At 41.3% G+C, this 18,405-nt stretch overlaps 1 protein-coding gene across 1 annotated transcript in view; it reads right to left on the reverse strand.

The window, feature by feature from the left end:
* SCARB2 (scavenger receptor class B member 2) overlaps positions 1–18,405 on the reverse strand; it is an 86,141-nt gene that overhangs the window by 42,297 nt on the left and 25,439 nt on the right. Inside the window, exons 3-4 of the mRNA XM_077476549.1 lie at positions 6,088–6,235; positions 2,935–3,135 (exon numbers count right to left, since the gene is read on the reverse strand). Coding sequence (XP_077332675.1) covers positions 2,935–3,135; positions 6,088–6,235 — 349 coding nt within the window. The remainder of the gene's footprint in view (positions 1–2,934; positions 3,136–6,087; positions 6,236–18,405) is intronic.

Below are 18,405 nucleotides of genomic sequence, written 5' to 3' on the forward strand. Positions count from 1 at the left end.
TCTTCTGCCAGAAGAGTACCAGAATTAGCAGCACTTTCTTGTAAAGAGCCATATCTAATAATGCACAAGGATAGAGTGGCGTTACACCCTCATCCTATTTTTCTACCGAAGGTGGTTTTAGGTTTTCATCTAAACCAAGATATTGTTCTGCCTTCCTTTTTTCCCCCAAAATCCCTGTTCTAAGGAAGAAAGGTCACTACATTCTTTGGATGTAGTGAGAGCAGTCAAAGCCTATCTGGAAGTGACTACTCAAGTTTGCAAAAGGGATGGTTTTGTTTGTATTGCCAGAAGATCCTAATAGAGGACATGCAGTGTCGAAATCTACCATTGCCAAGTGGATTCGGCAAGTAATTGTTCAAGCTTATGGTTTGAAGCAAAAAGTTACGCCTTTTCAGATCAAGGCGCACTCCACTAGGGCTACTAATGCTTCGTGGGCAGTGCATCGCCAGGTCTCCATGGCTCAAATCTGCAAGGCCACAATCTGGTCGTCAGTCCATACATTCACCAAATTTTATCAGGTAGATGAGAGAAGACATGAGGATGAGGATATCTCCTTTGGGCGTAGTGTGCTGCAGGCAGCGGTAAAAGGTCCTCAGGTCTGATTACACTCCACTTTGTGTGGTTCCCCCTCCCCTCAGATAGCATTACTCTGGGACATACCATCAGTAATTACTGAGACTGTGTCCCATGATGTACCTCAAAAGAAAACGCTTTTACAGGTAAGCTGTTTTTTGTTTTTTAATTCTGTGATTAATTGAAAATTAAGCACATGTGAACACAGTGAGTGTGTTTCATGCCCCAAGATAGTGCCCATTGCACCTGCTCAGTAAGATTGGCTATTACAGGGCACCATCCTGTGGTAGGTGGTGCATTTCCCCCCCCCCCCCCCACCTTTTTTTTTTTTTTTTTTAAATCTGTAAAAGTAAAAAAAAAAAAAAAAAGTGAGTGCTCTGTCTGACACAACATGGTGCACTTTGAACAATAATAGCCAACCCAACCTTACTTAGGAGGTACAAAGGGCACCATCTCCTTGTAGGTAGGAAGCATACTTACTTACACCTATTCAGTTTGGACACTAGCCAACAGCATTCATAAAAACTGTAAAAAGTAAAAAAACTGAAAAACAGGTTTGGATTTCTAAAGGACCTGATAAAATACAATTAATGATGTGACTGCTTACTAGGGCAACACATTGTTTTTCCTTTTTCCAGTCTTCATAATTTTGGTGCAATTTATTTTATTTAAAAAGGCTTTTACTTAGTACTTGCTGCTGAACCCCCCCCCACCCCCCCGAACAAAAAATGATCTACGGCCCTGATGAGAGCGAGCAGCGCTGTCCTATTTATACAATAAACATTATAATGATCATCATATTGAACAAAAGCAGGCTATAATAAATCCCATTAATCTTCCATAGCGGAAGATTGTAAAAATCCTAGCAGTATCATAAATTCCATTGAGATAACTAGAACCTGATCAGGGGACCATCTAAATCCAGTTACCAGGTCTGTACATGGTTTATAAGCCCTGTCATAAATGGCAAATGACTATAAATCAGCCACCCATAACAGAAATCTGGCAAAGCCAGAGCACTGAAGCAAAATATTTTAAGTTTGTAAAATTGTTGGGTCATAATAGAGCCTTAACAGGTCCCAATGTGGGTTTTAAAGTTATATTAAAAGCAGATTTAAACAAAAAATAAAATAAAATAAAAAACACCATGTCATACTTACCCAATCCTCCTCTTCTCCCGTCCCCCACCAGTGCTCCTGGCCCCTCCCTACTGCCCCCAGAACAAACAGCTTGCTATGCGGGCACCCAAGCAGGCTCGTTCCTGAGCCGCTGCTCTGTGTGTCCATTCACACAGAGTACAGCTCAGCCCTGCCCCCCGCTCTCGCCTCAGTGGCTCACTGGCTGTGATTGACAGTAGCAGGAGAAAATGGCTCCTGCTGCGGTCTCAGCCAATAAGGAGGAGGAAGAGACCCAGGGGAGCCGCTGTTCTCGTGCACATCACTGGACTGAGATGAGGCTCAGGTAAGTATTAGAGGGGCTGGGGGGGCTGCTGCACACAGAAGGGTTTTTACCTTCATGCATAGAATGCATGAAGGTAAAAAACTTAAAGCCTTTACAACCACTTTAAATATTTTAGCATGTAGTTAGGGGAATATACAGTATGGGGTTTGTGTCAATGCCAGAACCAAAATCGATACACAATTCATTAAATGCTGATATTATAAAATTATATTAATAACAAGCATCCACCCAAATGTATAAACAATCACTTTAAGACCAAGCACCCCTATATTAAAAAGGTGGAGGAGGCAGATTATATACATTCCATCTGCTAAGGAAAATCGACATCAAATACAGATTATATTTGATGTCTATCATGATGAAATGCTATGCAATAATACGGTATGTTGGTTGACTCACTGTAAAACAAAGAGCATGTGGAAATGCTGACAGTTACAAAAACTGACATAAAACACTTCACCTCACCCTCAGCACCCTCCTCAGGCCCCTCTCATTGGTTGTTCCATTTCTGTAAATTTCCTGCTCAGGGACCAGAAAAGATGGCTACCTCTGCAGCTCCCTGCGGCTGGAATTGCCAGATGTATGTGAATAGCTGTAGCCGCTGAGCATCTTTAATGCAATGACCGGCTGTTGGTGGCCACAGCTATTTGCACACATCTGACAATACCAGCCGCAGGATTCCAGGTGCTGGAACTCTCAGGGTGTGTTATTGGCTTTGCAAATGGAGCCAGTGTCTGCTGGCACTTAGATTGCTGTCCCATAAATCTGAAAAATCTTTGTGCATGGTGAGGCTAAGAATGCAAGCTAGACTGTATATTGTTTTCATAACTGTCAAATACATTACTTTATCATCAAAATTTGAAAGTCTGTTCATTTATTTCAAGAGATAAAATAACTTACATTGTTGAACAACCCAAACGTCTCACTGATGTTGGAAACCGCTTTATGAGCCAAGGAAAGAAGTGGGTCCTTGTAGCCCCATAGCATTTCATGAACAGATCGAGTGGTAAATATTCCTTCCTTGTAAGTCTTCAGTGCTCCTTCAATTATAGGTGTTAAAAATCTAATGTATTTGTTCTTTAAGATCATCTCCAGCAGTGTCTGAAGTAATAATGATCAATACAATTAGAAAATATTTGCACATTTATATTTTTTATACATGGAAAACCTTTTGATAAACAGATATATTGTTTTAATCTAGAATTCATATATACTGTTATTTAGACATTTTCTCAAGTTGTTCTGTTAAAGCATCCCCCTCTTATCCATGCTATTCAATAGCTGCCCACACACAGGTGAGGCTGGCCAAATCTGATAGATATGGCATTCAGAATGCCATAGCTTGCAGTGAACAACAGCCCATGTTCAAGTTGCATGCTCTAATTCAGCATTAATACCACTGCATTTGCACCCTAGTAATTTGATAAATCAAATATCCATCAGCCTCAAAAATATCAAACACAAATGGATTATTTACAGATAATCATCTTATATCCACACATCTAAATCAAATATTTCACCAAAGGAGGAGGATGTGAACAAAGCTGGGAAGGGTTAGACCAGTGTTTCTCAAACTGTGTGCCACAGGAGAATTGCAGGTGTGCCATGGGATCTTTCATGTTGTTTGCCAAGCCCATCGGTGGCCACATCGGTGGTCATGCCAGTGGCCACACTGCGAGACTCTGCAGCATAGTACCGACTGTCACTCACTGAGCAAGTGTGCAGGCCTCACATGGACATGGTCATCTGTGCTGCCTGGCCTGTTCACAAATTGGATTGGTTGATGTTCGCAGTCACCAGACCCTGCCAATCCAGATCGCGAATACGATTAGGTTGTGGCCTGGCTGCCAGCAGTCCCCAGGACAAGTGCCATGCCAGGCACTTCCAGCCAATGAGGTGCTGAGCACGGTGCACCTCAATGTGACATCATTCTCTCCTCCAGTGTCACCCACACCAGAGAAGAGGAGCCTGCAGTCCCTGGCTGTGCCACATGGCGTGGAGCTGAGAAAAAGATGGGGGGGGGGGGAGGGGAAGGTCGGGTGGGCCAGTGTGTGATTATATCAGCAGTAAATATAAGCAGCAGTCTTTTGTGATCCCTATTCCCCATTATATCAGGAGGAAAATATAATATATACAAAAGCACCAGTCTTGTTTGATTCCCAATTTTATATCTTAGTGATATATAATATTGGGGATCACACAATATTGTTCATCAGTGGTAAACAATATTGGGGATGACACAAGACTGATGCTTTCGTATATATTATATTTACTGCTGACCCCAAAAATTGTTAAATCTTTTCAGGTGTGCCGTGAAAACGTTTAGATCTTTTTGGTGAGCCGCAAGATAAAGTCTGAGAAACACTGGGTTAGACCCTCTATTGCGTATTATTGCTCTGCTTCCATTTAGGAGGTGAGAACAAATGAAAAAAAAAAAAAATCTCCTTGCTATGTAACAAAAAGCAGTCTTGTCATTTAGTAGCAAATCAACAGCAACAAGATTGCTAAAGAGACTGCTCATCCTCCAGTATTGTTCCATCACTGGCTATAAAGTTGCAGAATCTCTCTTGTTAGCTATAGAGCAGTGACAGAGCAACACGTCGTTGGTTCAGCCAGCAAAGAAGCAGTGCAATAGGAGCAGGCGAGTGTCCTTTGTTCTTTTAATGATTCTGTTATGGCCAAAAATTGCTGCCAGAGACAGAATTACTAACATGACTTGGACTCAAGGACACAGTTGGCCTAAAAAACTAAATAAATAAAATCTAACAGGTTCAAACCTTTTGACCCAACACTATCAAAAGGGTTTTTATTGCAGTTTGTTTTAGTGTTGAAAACAACCTGAAAGACCTTGGAAACAAAAAAAAAAAAAAAGTTTTTACATTGATTATTAGTAGTGGCTATTATAGCTTCTACCAGTACTCCCCGTGTTCTCCTAGGGGGATGTTTTCCCTTGCCGGGAGAACAAAATGGCTCTGCATCCACATAGACTGTTGGTGGGGGAATCAGCAATTTTCTTTCCTGCAACCCATGGTTGCAGGAATGAAAAAAAAAAAAAAATTAAATATATATATATATATATATATATATATATATATATATATATATATATTTCGCTCCTTCTAGGGCCAGCTTAAGCCACATTCAAGCTTTTGAAGTCAGACTTTTGTATGCTTTGAATGATACAGGATGTGTGACTTTTGGGTTGGCAGCATCTACATACCACAGGGCTTTCAAAATTACCTTGGGTTGGTAAGGAGTAATTAAGAGTGGCAGAGTTGCACTGTAATATTCAAGTCTAACCACAAGTCCATTCCAGTTTTATTAACGGAATAAACTTGTGTCTGGACCATCCGCTGTCTAGACTTGTAATAAAGAATCTAAGCATCAAACTGTAATTGATGCTTTGATTCTTAACTCATCCGCTGGCCTGCGTATGACTGTTAAGAGCTAGAAACATGAAGTGCTTTTTGACAGAAATAGTTGGTATGCTTACGTTGTTGTTGATTTATCTTATGTCTATCTTTATTTACTAAAGCTGGAAAGGGCAAAGTCAGGCTCACTATTGCATAGAAACCAATGAGCTTCCATGTTTTATTACCAAAGCCTAATTGACCAATCTGGGGTTAGAAGCTCATTGGTTTCTATGCAGAAGCGAGACTGATTTTCCACTTTCCAGCTTTAGTAGATAAACCCCATTGTGTACTTAAAAGTGGGGTATGCCTGTATAGTGCTTAGTTTGTATGTTTAACACTTACATGATCTATAATTATTCTGCTCTTCATTTATACCAGTGGTCTCCAGATGTGGGCCTTGGCTTGCCTTTATCTGACCCTTGAGGCACGACACCAATGACAGGGTACTATTCCTCCCACTGAGACCAATGATGGGGCATGGTTACCAACACCAGGATATTTTCTACTCCTACCAGCCACAGCTCGGTGCCTCTAAATTCTAGAGGATAATAAACTGGCCCTTTGTTTCAAAAATTTGGAGAGACCCCTTATTTATACGATAATATATTATTTAAATTTGAGATTGAGATTCAGATCTTACCACAACAGGAATATTGACAGTTCGGATTAAGTCAGTACTCGGGTTTCCCTTAGACAGACTAGAATCAAAGACATATGTTTTTGGGCTGACAGCCGACACCTCTGTTCCATTTTCAAGAAACTCAATATCCTCTTTAGGTCTATACTCCCTAAAATAAAAAGAAAAAGGATTGAAGAAAACACAAATGCTTTATTACAAAGGCAAACTGTGCAATTCTATGCATATTTTCAGGGGACAGCTATTGAATATAAATACATACAGCCTCATCTATAAACTCCTTTAGACACATGCTTCTGAAAAAGATAGTAAAATTTGTGTTCTAATTACAGTTGGAAACCCTTCTCTGCCATGATGGATTTCAATGCCTAGTCAGTTGACTTATAGACTTTAGATGGCAAGATCCCTAGGGGAGTCTATTGCACTTGCACTCAGCGCTTCGTATATGGATGTGCAATTCAGGTTAATGACTGTAGTTGTCATGGCTTTTTTTTTTCAAACTGCTTCAGGGGAGTGAGCACATAGCATTTAGCGGACCTCCAGCTGTTGAAGAACTACAAGTCCCATGAGGCATAGCAAATCAGCCACAAGCATCACACCCAGAAGCAGAGGCATGATGGGACTTTTAGTTTAGCAACATCTGGGAGGTCCACTAATTGCATATCCCTGATTTAGGCTCTGCAAAGTCAGCATGTACTTTATTTGGGAAAGACCACCCTGGCTTGCATATGAATGAAACACTGCATTGAGCAAAAAATGGGTATATTCATGTATATTATGCAGGCTGTTTGAGGAGGCATTTAAACCTATGTACAGCCAAGGGCACTCTGGAATAAGTGTGCCATTCCACATATACTGTAAATAAGTATTTTGATGTTGTACATCTCTTGCTATTTGACTGTGGACTTCGGCTCGGTTCACATATATGCGGGGTGGGAAAATCCGAAAATCCTGTGCATTTCCAGCAACGCTTTAAAATGGCACAGCATTCATGGGAACCGCCGCAGGTGTCAATGCCAAGTTAGTGACACTCCAAAACGATTCACAAACTGCAGAGTGATTGACAGAATTGGATCGCATAGGTGTTCACACCTATGCGATCCAATTCCAGTACGGGGGGGGGGGGGGGGGAAGAGGAGGGGTGCACCCTTTTGTGTGGATGCGGTGCATTTTGAGTAATACAAATGGATGTCTCAAATCGCACCGCACAGACATAGCATGTGATTTGCACAGAAATGCAGTGCAATTGCACGTATGCGAACCCAGCCTTAATATTTATTATTTCTGTGAATCCACTGAAATGAAAGTTCTGGAGAAATCTTGAGTTTTCTGTAAGAATCCATAAATCCAGTAATTTTCCCGTAATGGAAATGTAAGCAGAAATTTAGCAAGCAGCTAATTGAGACCTTTGGAGTGGTTTGCTTGGACAAGACTAACAAAGGAGTTGCAGCAATGTTTAAATTATGCAAGCCAGGAATGCGTGATGAAGCGGTAAATATTGATAGCAGAGTTTCCGGTCTAAATTCAAATCTGACTGCAGCTGTTGAAAAATACTTTTCTGTATTTTGCTGGAAGATAGTAAGGATACCAGCAGTTTTTCACCTCAGAAGTCCCTGTAATTTAAACATTTCAGGGTACAAATCCAACCATAGACCATTCGTTTTTTTTTGTTTGTTTTTTTAATCAGCCAGCAGTCTGAAAAAAACAAAACATATTCCTTGTTGCACACAAATGAAGTTGATGGAGGACTCCCCCAATGGACCATATAGGGTTATACTCACTAAAGCCTAGGATACCCATATGTGCTAATGTTCCTCACACTTTCCCCATCAGAATGTTAGTGGGCACCTTTGAGCATTTTTAAATATTTGGCAGTACAGTATCTAGAGCAGGGTTTCTCAACCAGGGTTCCATAGAATCCTAGGGTTCCTCCACAGGTTTCTAGGGGTTCCTTAAGCAATGATCTACTTCTCAGATAGGTTCCCACTGGCACCATTAATCGTTTTAGCTATCTTTAGGGTGATAATTCTTCCAAATGTCCACAAATGCAAGGAGCATTCTTACCATTGACTATCACACTAATGTATCAAATAGACAGTCATTTTAGCAGGGGGTTCTCTGAGAGTGGAAAGTTATTGTATTGTTGTATTAAAAAGGCTGAGAATGGCTGATCTAGAGAGTAATGGATTAGTCCCCTGAAACACATACTGTACAAAGGGGATCTTGAAGGAAGACATATGCTGTTCCTTGGGGTATTGTAGCACAAAAAGATTCTGGGTGGTTAGGGATCCGGGGGGCGTCATGACGTAGGACGCTCACTACGGAGGGAGGGGTTTGAGGAGGCTGGCCAGAGAGGGCGTGCGGAGGAAGAGACAGGAGGGGGTCGGAAGGTGAGAGACTCCGGACAGATTCGACGTATCGTAGCATGAGCCCGCCGCCGCACGAGCCCGCTCCGGCACCTGCCTACCCGCCGGCCAGGATACGATAAGCATAGTGTGCGACGGACTCCCGTCCCCCGCTCCCCCCCCACGGGTCCCCTGGAGGAACGCTGAGCAGCGCGGAATTCAAAACTTTTGGCTGTGAAGAGGGGAAGAAAGGAGAGAAACACCGGAAAGTGAGATGAGCAACGCCTGAACAGCAGATAAGTCTGATGGCTGTAGCCCTGTGTTGTACAGTTTGTGTACACAGGAAACCTATGTCAGTGTGTAATTGCTAAAATAAGCAGTAAATGGCAGGAAACATCAGATTCCATCTGGAAACCTTCAGCTGATTAGAATGCTGTAATGCTGATGCTGTAATGCTGATCGATATTGTTGTGGATTGTTGTGGATATTCCTTTCCTTCTTTTCTTGTTTTTTTTTTGCCTCAGAAGCCTGTCTGCACATAATATATACACGGAATGATGATGAACAGTATGGTAGCAGAAGGGGCACTGTATGAAGATTATAACTGTCTGGTAAATCCCCCGGTGGTCAAAAAATAGAGAGCTAAGATATACTGAGCAAATAGCATCTGGAACAGATAACCTAGATGCAGTCTTCTATTGTTTCTTTCCTCTTTTTTTTATTATTTCATCTGCTGCATAAAAACTCAATCAACTGAGTGACGGTCAATTTAGCAGCAAGAAGTAAGGAACAGCATGTATAATATAAATTGTATGTAAAACTCCCTATTTATCCTTAAGCAGATGGTCAAGGTCAATGTGGATGGTCATATGCGTCATATGCGTTTACCCAGGTGGACAGCATCAGGATATACTGAGGAACAACACTTGGAACAGATAAGTCGGGCAGTAGCCCGGTATTTTTTATCCATCTGTATATGACCTATATTGAAATAACTATTAAGTGAACAGTAATAAGCAGGAAACCCCATAAAGGATAAATTTACTGGAAATCATTGAATTGAACATAAGTAGATTTTCAACCTGTGGATGTTCACTAAGGTTACCTGGTGGGACAATGTCAGGAAACGCAGAGGAATAACATATGGGATTGATAAGTTCAGCTGCTGCTCTGTATTTTCCTGTGTTTATTTTTTATTTTTGAATGGTTCGATTGAAGCAACAGGCTGGTAATAGCTGGTAGATTATTACATTGGAAGTGTATAAAAGACCATCAGGTTGGACAGCACTACATAACGCAGAGGAACAACGTTTTAAAACCGATAAATTTAATCGCTGCTGTGGATTTCTCCCTCCTGCTTCTCAGTCTCCTATTTTTTCTATTTTGTTTCCCCCCCCCCCTTTTTTTTCCCCCTATTTATTGGAGAGATGAACTGTATTATATCTATTTGACTGATCATTAACACTGTAGTAACAGCCAGGAAATATTATGTACGATATCTTAGGTTAGAAAACCTCAGCTGCTAACAAGCAGATCACTGTAGTGGGTGGCTACAGGTGGCTTAGGTTTAAACGGCAAATTATATCTCTAGCTAGATATGAGGATGGCCATGAAGGGACAACTTGGGATCTTATGCACCTGAAATGCTGGCCCTAGAGCGATATAAGAAATACTGGAAGGAATAATTAAGGTGGCAAGGTGGTTAAAAAACACAGCACTCTCCAAATACCGGCGACTGGTCAGAACAAGAAAATTAGAATCAGGACGGGAAAGTAAAAGGACTGCTGACTGAGTTTTGTAGTTTTCTATTTTGAGAAGCAAAAACGGAATATCTGAAAAAAAAAACTCCCAGTAGAGGAACAGGGAAGTGCTGCAACCAACAAACTGGGGAAACGAGCACGTGAGATAAAGAAAAGTAGTATGAGTAGATCCTCAAAACAAACCGCCAAGGGAGGCGGCCCTAAGACCCCTAAAAATACATCTACTGAAAGCACTATAAAACAATACATGACTCAAGGAGCCAGTCCGAGAAGGAAAAACCACCCCCTAACCCGGGGAAGGATAGGGGGACGGGAAAAAAAGTGAGGGAAGCTTCGGATCAATCTCGAGACGAAATGACTACTGAGAGTGAATTGGAACTAAGTAAAAGCGAGGATCAAAGAGCGGATGACCAGGCGACAACAAAAGGGATGATGAGGGAGATGTTTCTAAAATTAGAAAACGCTATAAAATCAGATATAAGCTTGCTAAGAAGTGACCTAGGACATCTACTAACACGAGTAGAAGCAGCAGAAGAAAGAATTAATACACAAACTCAAGACTTAATTAAAGTGCAGGAACAAACTAAAACAGTTTATCGAAATCAGAGAAGCATTCTTTACCGACTTGAAGATCAAGAAAATAGAAACAGAAGACAAAATCTGAGAATACGAGCGGTCCCAGAAAATAAGAAAGAGGAGCTAAGGGAAATTATAGAAGACATATTCCGCCCAATACTGGGGAAAAGGAGAGGAGGAATTTCCCAGGATTGAAAGGGTGCACCGGGTTGGGAAGAAAAAATTTGAGGAAACCGGAAGATCAAGTGACATTATAGTTAGATTCGAACATTTAGCTTTAAATATAGAGATAGTAGAGGGACAATGTTAAGTGTTATTTATTATAATTAGTGGAGATACAATTTGATGTACCACCTTAAATATAGGATATCTGCCAGAGGGTTCAGAAGCAGAGCCAGCAGCAAAGCATAGAATTGTCCATGCTCATTTTCAATCCAGCAAATTTATAAGGGTCAACTGTCACATAGACGTCAGAGAGGTGTGTGTCTGTGTGACAGTTTCAAGGCCACACAGGATCCATTCATCAGACATCACCTACCTGATGAAGGGATCCTACGTGGTTTCAAAATGTAGCACTTTTACTGCTGTTTTGTGGTCGCTTTAATAAACGTTTGGTGGTATTACAAGAGGGGCTGGAACCATGTGGTCCCTTTCTGCTTTGAATAAAGACATTATGGGGGTTATTTACTAAAGGCAAATCCACTTTGCACTAAAAGTGCAAACTACAAATGCAAAGTGCACTTGAAATTGCACTGAAAGTGCACTTGGAAGTGCAGTCACTGTAAATCTGAGGGGTAGATCTGAAATGAGGGGAAGCTCTGCCGATTTTATTATCCAATCATGTGCAAGCTAAAATGCTGTTTATTTTCCTTGCATGTCCCCCTCGGATCTACAGCGACTGCACTTCCAAGTGCACTTGTAGTGTAAATTGGATTTGCCTTTAGCAAATAACCCCCTTTGTCTCTTCACATGTTGTTCAGTAGCCATTTTTTCAGCAAATTCTGTGGGGCTTGTACCCTCAAGCTCATTCGTTTGCCTCCAAGCCTAATTTTGTTGTACATGTAGCACCCTCCTAGTTATGCAGCTAGGCAAATTTAGCTTTTGGCTTCTGCTGTAATCACAGGAGCAATGATGGTTTGGTTTGGTCTGCTGAGAGCTTCACAGACTAAAAGTTTTTCCTCCCCTCTGCCTCTAGAAGAAGTTGCTAGAGCTTAGGGCAAGCGGATTCAAATGCCCAGTCTGAATATTAAGGAAGTGTACCCAGATGGAGCTACAATACTGTTAAATAGTCTGGAGCCCTGAGGAGTTGGTCTCTCTTTCTTGTTGGAATGGATCTGTGAGCTGAACAAATAGGGCCAGCCCATATATATGGAGCCCTATTGACTGAATACTGGGCCACTTTGCAAAAGGTCACATCTATAGACTGTCTATGTACCAGAATCCAGTGCAGACATTGGCAAGTTGCTGCCCCAGAGCCACATCTGGCCTACAATATCTCCAATGTCAACATGCCTCTCTAAGCCTGTCAGCTTCCACACAGAAGAAGCTGACAGGCCCAGAGAAGCATGCTGACAGAGGACTGTGTAGAGAGCTGCAAGAAAAGGAGGCAGAAAGCCTAAAGGAGCTGATCAGTACAGCAGGGAGAGTCAGTTCTGGTAGGAGAGCATTGCTAGGAGATGTCCCAGCACTCTTGCTACCAGTGTGAATGAGGGCTAAATGATCAGGTTTGGAATCAAAGGTGTAAGGCAGTTGGCGATTCATTTGGGATAGAGACAGACGTCTATGTTGGTAAGGGAGATGGGGTGATAACTACTGCACAAAGAGGGATCTTTGCTTGGTTTAGGTAGTACGATGTGGGTTTCTGACTCTGTATTTTTACTTAGCTTTGGTAACTATTTAATTACAGTAAATAAGCCATGGTTTTGCATTGGAATCTTCTTAGAACACCACCACAAAAAAAAAAAAAAAAAAAAAAACAAAAAAAAAAAAACACTAGAGAGGTGGGCATTGAGTGTAGGATACAAAATACTGAAATAAAAAATAGTGTAGCGCTTCTAAGGTGAAAAATATGTTGAAGGAATGCTCCTATAACAAAGAACATATAGATGTGTAAATAAACAAAATAAAGTCCAAAGAAATGGATGTAGGCTTCCGTGGAAGGACCGGCACAATGGTAGTCAGACCGTATCACAATACGAGGCAAATCTCATTAAACGGACATGTCCATGTACGACAGCTTGTCTGGAAACATTGGGAAAGAATAGATGGGTACTTCTTACCAGATCTGTTGGACTCACACAGTCATATGACGGTTGAGTCAATAAGGCTTGGGGTCACAATCTGGGACCGAGGAGTGGATCAAAGTGGGTTCATCAGCCTGGTGGAGAGACTTCAAAAGACCGTATATCCAAATGATGAATCTCACCGATGGAACTTCGGAATGGTTAAGAAATCCAATTCAGGTATAGCTCACTGCACTCCGATACTCCAAATACCCCAAATGGAAGATATTTAAAGGGTTTAGACCAAAAAAGAAAAAAGAAAGAAAAAGCTCCACATGGTGCGGGTCAGGCGATAAAAAATAGTAATTTATTAAAAGTCAAAAGAGTAACAAATGACTTAGTGATCACAAAGCAATAAGGTAAAATTTAAAGTAAAAGCAATGTGGGGTGCCAACAGCTAGCCCGACGCGTTTCGACACATATGTCTTCGACAGGGGCATGTTGGGACCCACCACATTGCTAACAAATATATAGGGTGTCTAAAACAAATCCGCCTACAAAGGGGCGGGGGCTCCGCCTACAGGGGGGCGGAGGCTGTTGTCTCAGACAACCCATAAACAAATAAAATGAACAGTCTGATCAAATAAGGATAAACATGTTCAAACATAGTGACTACATACGGATATCATCCGAAGTATAACCCTCTTACTAATGAAAACAGTTACATTAGGTTTGATGACGGTAAACACTTAGTAAACAGTCATAATCATAAATGGATCACATATGTTAATCTAGACCTCCTAAGATCTCCAAGAGGGGCCAGTAGACAAATAAAGTCTATGCATGACTGCATCCAACACTGATGTGGTAAAAACAGCCATGCATTGTCATTACTGTATAAAGTATAGGAAATCATCACCTGGAAAGACTTGTTCCCATATGTGTTATGTCACCATAGATCCTAGCAGGCAGGGATGGTGATGTCTAATGGCGATCCGTCCTTATACTGGTTAGCTATATGTTACTCGTTTACTGGCGATGTGCAGCTAAAGGAAGTATCTGTGTCGTCATGGTAACTGTTGACACATAATATCCTATAGCACGAGAGTCCAATCAGGTGATCGGGGAACAGGGTCACGTGTAATGGGGCTGGGTAACCTCCACCAATCACCGAATGAATACATCACATGGCCAAACATGGGGGGGGCTAGGAGGGCCATACGTCAAGAGGATAGGAGGTGCTCGTGTAGGCGTAGAATGTAGTAGAGGGGAGGAACGTCCGAATTTGGCGCCAATTTGCCGCACAGTGTACGTCACCCGCCATAGGGCGTGGTGAGCGGCATCACGGCCAATCGGAACTGCCGAAAGCATGGCGATGCTGCGCATGCGTGTTAACGCAAAACGCAGTCACGTCACGTCATGCGCCTCAGAAGCCTCGTCGTACCCGGAACAAAAAAGGGGGAGGCGTGGTCACGTCGCGTCGTACCGAACGACGGGTGGCAACGCGACCTAAGCAACCACAACGCGTCCCCCTAGGTACAAATCAAAGCGTTCGGAGGAAAGAACAAAAACCCGAAAAGAGAAAAGGGGAGGGGAAACTTAACAAGCCTGTAGGCTGGTGCAATAGGAATGTCAGCAATAAGAATAAATGAATAAAATAAATAAATCGAATATTCTATACGTTCTAATTGCATGTTACTAGCAGAAAGGACCATGAGACTCCTAAGGCTTGGAAAATATATATGGGTACATTTACCAAATAACATATATCTCAGGTCATATAATTCAAAGAAGTTACCATATGGTCACACATGTCTAAATTAGAAATTAGAACATGGGACAGAGATTGGGGAAAAAAAAGGGTGAACAATGTTAAAAATATGAAAAAAGATAACGTGCAGAAATGGCAACTCACAAACAATATGAGGTGTATGCCGTAAACATGGAAAGTACATAATTAATATGTGGGCAAAAAGATGTATCAGGAATGATAATAATGAACTTGATTAAAGTGAAAGGTGATTGTGAAGATCTGAAGTGAAAATTAAGCCTGATTAATAAAACTATTGATGTCCCAATCTGTGTTCATGCCAAAGGGGGAGTAGCACCTCAATTCATAGATCCAAAAAGTCTCGAGGCGCGACACCCCCCGTAGGCACGAATCTCCCCTCCAGCTCGGGACAAATTTGTCAATAATTTGAAAACGTGTACCCTTGGGATCCCTATTGTGTTTTTCGAGATAGTGTCTCGGGACTGTGTGCTTGTCACAGCCTTTTTTGATTTTACTGAGGTGTTCGTTAACTCTGATTGAGAAGTTGCGAATAGTGCGGCCAACATATTGTTGGTTGCATGGACAGGTGATCAAATAAACAATGTACCTGGTGGTACAAGTGGTAAAGTGTTTCATCATGTACCTACGTGAAGTGACTGTAGATGTAAAGGAATCGCTTTTTCCCCTTGCCTAACATGTTGTGTATGCAGACGTTGCATTTTCTGCATGGAAAATATCCCTTACTCTGAGGGAAAAATTGTATGGATTTAGGGATATCTATTACGTTGGGGGAGATATCATTCTGTATCGACCGGGCTCCCCTATAGATAATTCCAGCTTTCTCAGGAATGGTTCCACCTAAGATTTTATCACCCGACAACACCTTCCAGTGCCTGTTAATGATTCTCTTTATCTCAGTGTGTTGTGTAGAGAAAGTGGTGAAGAAAGACCATTTAAATTTATCAAATTTATCAAACAATAACTGTTTTCATTAGTAAGAGGGTTATACTTCGGATGATATCCGTATGTAGTCACTATGTTTGAACATGTTTATCCTTATTTGATCAGACTGTTCATTTTATTTGTTTATGGGTTGTCTGAGACAACAGCCTCCGCCCCCCTGTAGGCGGAGCCCCCGCCCCTTTGTAGGCGGATTTGTTTTAGACACCCTATATATTTGTTAGCAATGTGGTGGGTCCCAACATGCCCCTGTCGAAGACATATGTGTCGAAACGCGTCGGGCTAGCTGTTGGCACCCCACATTGCTTTTACTTTAAATTTTACCTTATTGCTTTGTGATCACTAAGTCATTTGTTACTCTTTTGACTTTTAATAAATTACTATTTTTTATCGCCTGACCCGCACCATGTGGAGCTTTTTCTTTCTTTTTTCTTTTTTGGTCTAAACCCTTTAAATATCTTCCATTTGGGGTATTTGGAGTATCGGAGTGCAGTGAGCTATACCTGAGTTGGATTTCTTAACCATTCCGAAGTTCCATCGGTGAGATTCATCATTTGGATATACGGTCTTTTGAAGTCTCTCCACCAGGCTGATGAACCCACTTTGATCCACTCCTCGGTCCCAGATTGTGACCCCAAGCCTTATTGACTCAACCGTCATATGACTGTGTGAGTCCAACAGATCTGGTAAGAAGTACCCATCTATTCTTTCCCAATGTTTCCAGACAAGCTGTCGTACATGGACATGTCCGTTTAATGAGATTTGCCTCGTATTGTGATACGGTCTGACTACCATTGTGCCGGTCCTTCCACGGAAGCCTACATCCATTTCTTTGGACTTTATTTTGTTTATTTACACATCTATATGTTCTTTGTTATAGGAGCATTCCTTCAACATATTTTTCACCTTAGAAGCGCTACACTATTTTTTATTTCTGTTTGTTGAACTTTGTTTGTTTGAGTGTTGGCTGCTGTACTTTTTCACGTATATTTGATCTTAGCGCAGTTGGCTGCTGTGCTTTTTATGTATATTTGATTTTAGCGCAGTGTTTTCCCCTATCCCTACGGATACAAAATACTCACATTTATCCTCTATCCCAACTCTAGAGAGCGTGCATATGGGTCCCTTGACCTAAAGCCTGCCTACACGACTCAAATTTTGATTACATCTTTTGCTGAATCTCCCACAATTTGAGCCATGGGTGGCCCTGTCGGCACCACCCAGCAGGACAAAGTTTGAATGAAAAAACTTGAAGACGCGAGGTGTGAAGTTTTCAGCAAAACAGAGACTACATCCTATATTATTATTATGAAGTCCCTGCTTTGGGTTCCAGCTATCTGAATACAATAGTTCAAAGGGGAGATTCATAAAACTACATGGATGAAGAAATCCATTTTATTTCCCTTGTTCAGCCTGTGGGCTGAATGAGAGAAACATTTATGTATGGCTAGCTTTAGGTAAGCCACTGGGCAATTCTCACTTGCTGTACCAGCAACCTAGAGCATTTTAATATCTACCTAGGTATACATTACATATACAGACCCGCTAAGAGCTTGTAAATAGGAGGAACTATACATGTAAAACCTGTATTTTTAAATTTTACAAACTCCCCTACATTTTTTTTTTTTTTTTTTTTTTTTTTTAGAAAAGGATGCTTAAAAGAGAATATGCGCCATGAGCAATTTCAATAACCAGATTAAATAACACGCGCAAGAAAAATTATTAATTGAAAGCCTTAATATGCCCCAAGCTGGTCTCAGAAACCTTTGGGATTTGGTGTCCAGGGATGCCGTTTCACCAGATGAAGCTTCTGCAATTGTACATCTAAAATTTAATGTACTATACTTACTGTAAAGTTACACAATACCTCAGTACTAGGCGTTGAGTTTAAGATTATTAACAAGCTATACCTGATGCTAAGGCAACAATCTGTTATTGAACTAACCAGCACAAAATTTTATCTAACATGTTAAACTGGCCCATTCATCCTGAAAAAAGGCATATCCTTGTTTCCAAAACACATTATCGCTAGAAAAAAACCAGCAGCAGTGAAGAAAGCACTTGTGGGTCATTTGTTTTGCACATTTTTTAGACTTTTTATAGTCTATGCAACTGGGAGTGTTTCCCTTGCCTACATAGTTGGGATGTATGACATGGTCTCTGGCTACCATGGGCACCGGAGAATCTGCAAGAAATCAGACATGGAAGAACAGTCCCAGCAGGTACAAACAGGAAGCAGAGTCTGCATGCAGAAAATGAAGATGTCTCTATGAACATACAAGTGGGAGTAAACTCCCTTGGTTGATTTTGACCTATAGATAAGCCTATAATAAGGCTTACCTAAATATATATATATATATATATATATATATATATATATATATATATATATATATATACACACACACACACACACACACACACACACACACACACACACACACACACATACACACACACACATACAATAAATATCTCCCAAACATGCACATTTTAGGAGCTATTTACTTACGAAGTTGCCGGTGATGGCATACCCATGCTGAGTCTTGTGCTGTGAACAGCATAGCGACGTCATCACGGGTCATCCCAGCAAAAAGGACTGGAGCCCACCAACCCAGAAGGAAGACCTGTCAGTAATAACAGCATGCCGCGGACTTCGCTTTAAGGCAAATTTCACATAATGTGCC

Source organism: Lithobates pipiens, unplaced genomic scaffold (genome assembly GCF_037356315.1).
Source record: "Lithobates pipiens isolate NorthernLeopardFrog02 unplaced genomic scaffold, aLitPip1_a1.2 Scaffold_13, whole genome shotgun sequence".
Classification (NCBI taxonomy): Eukaryota; Metazoa; Chordata; class Amphibia; order Anura; family Ranidae; genus Lithobates; species Lithobates pipiens.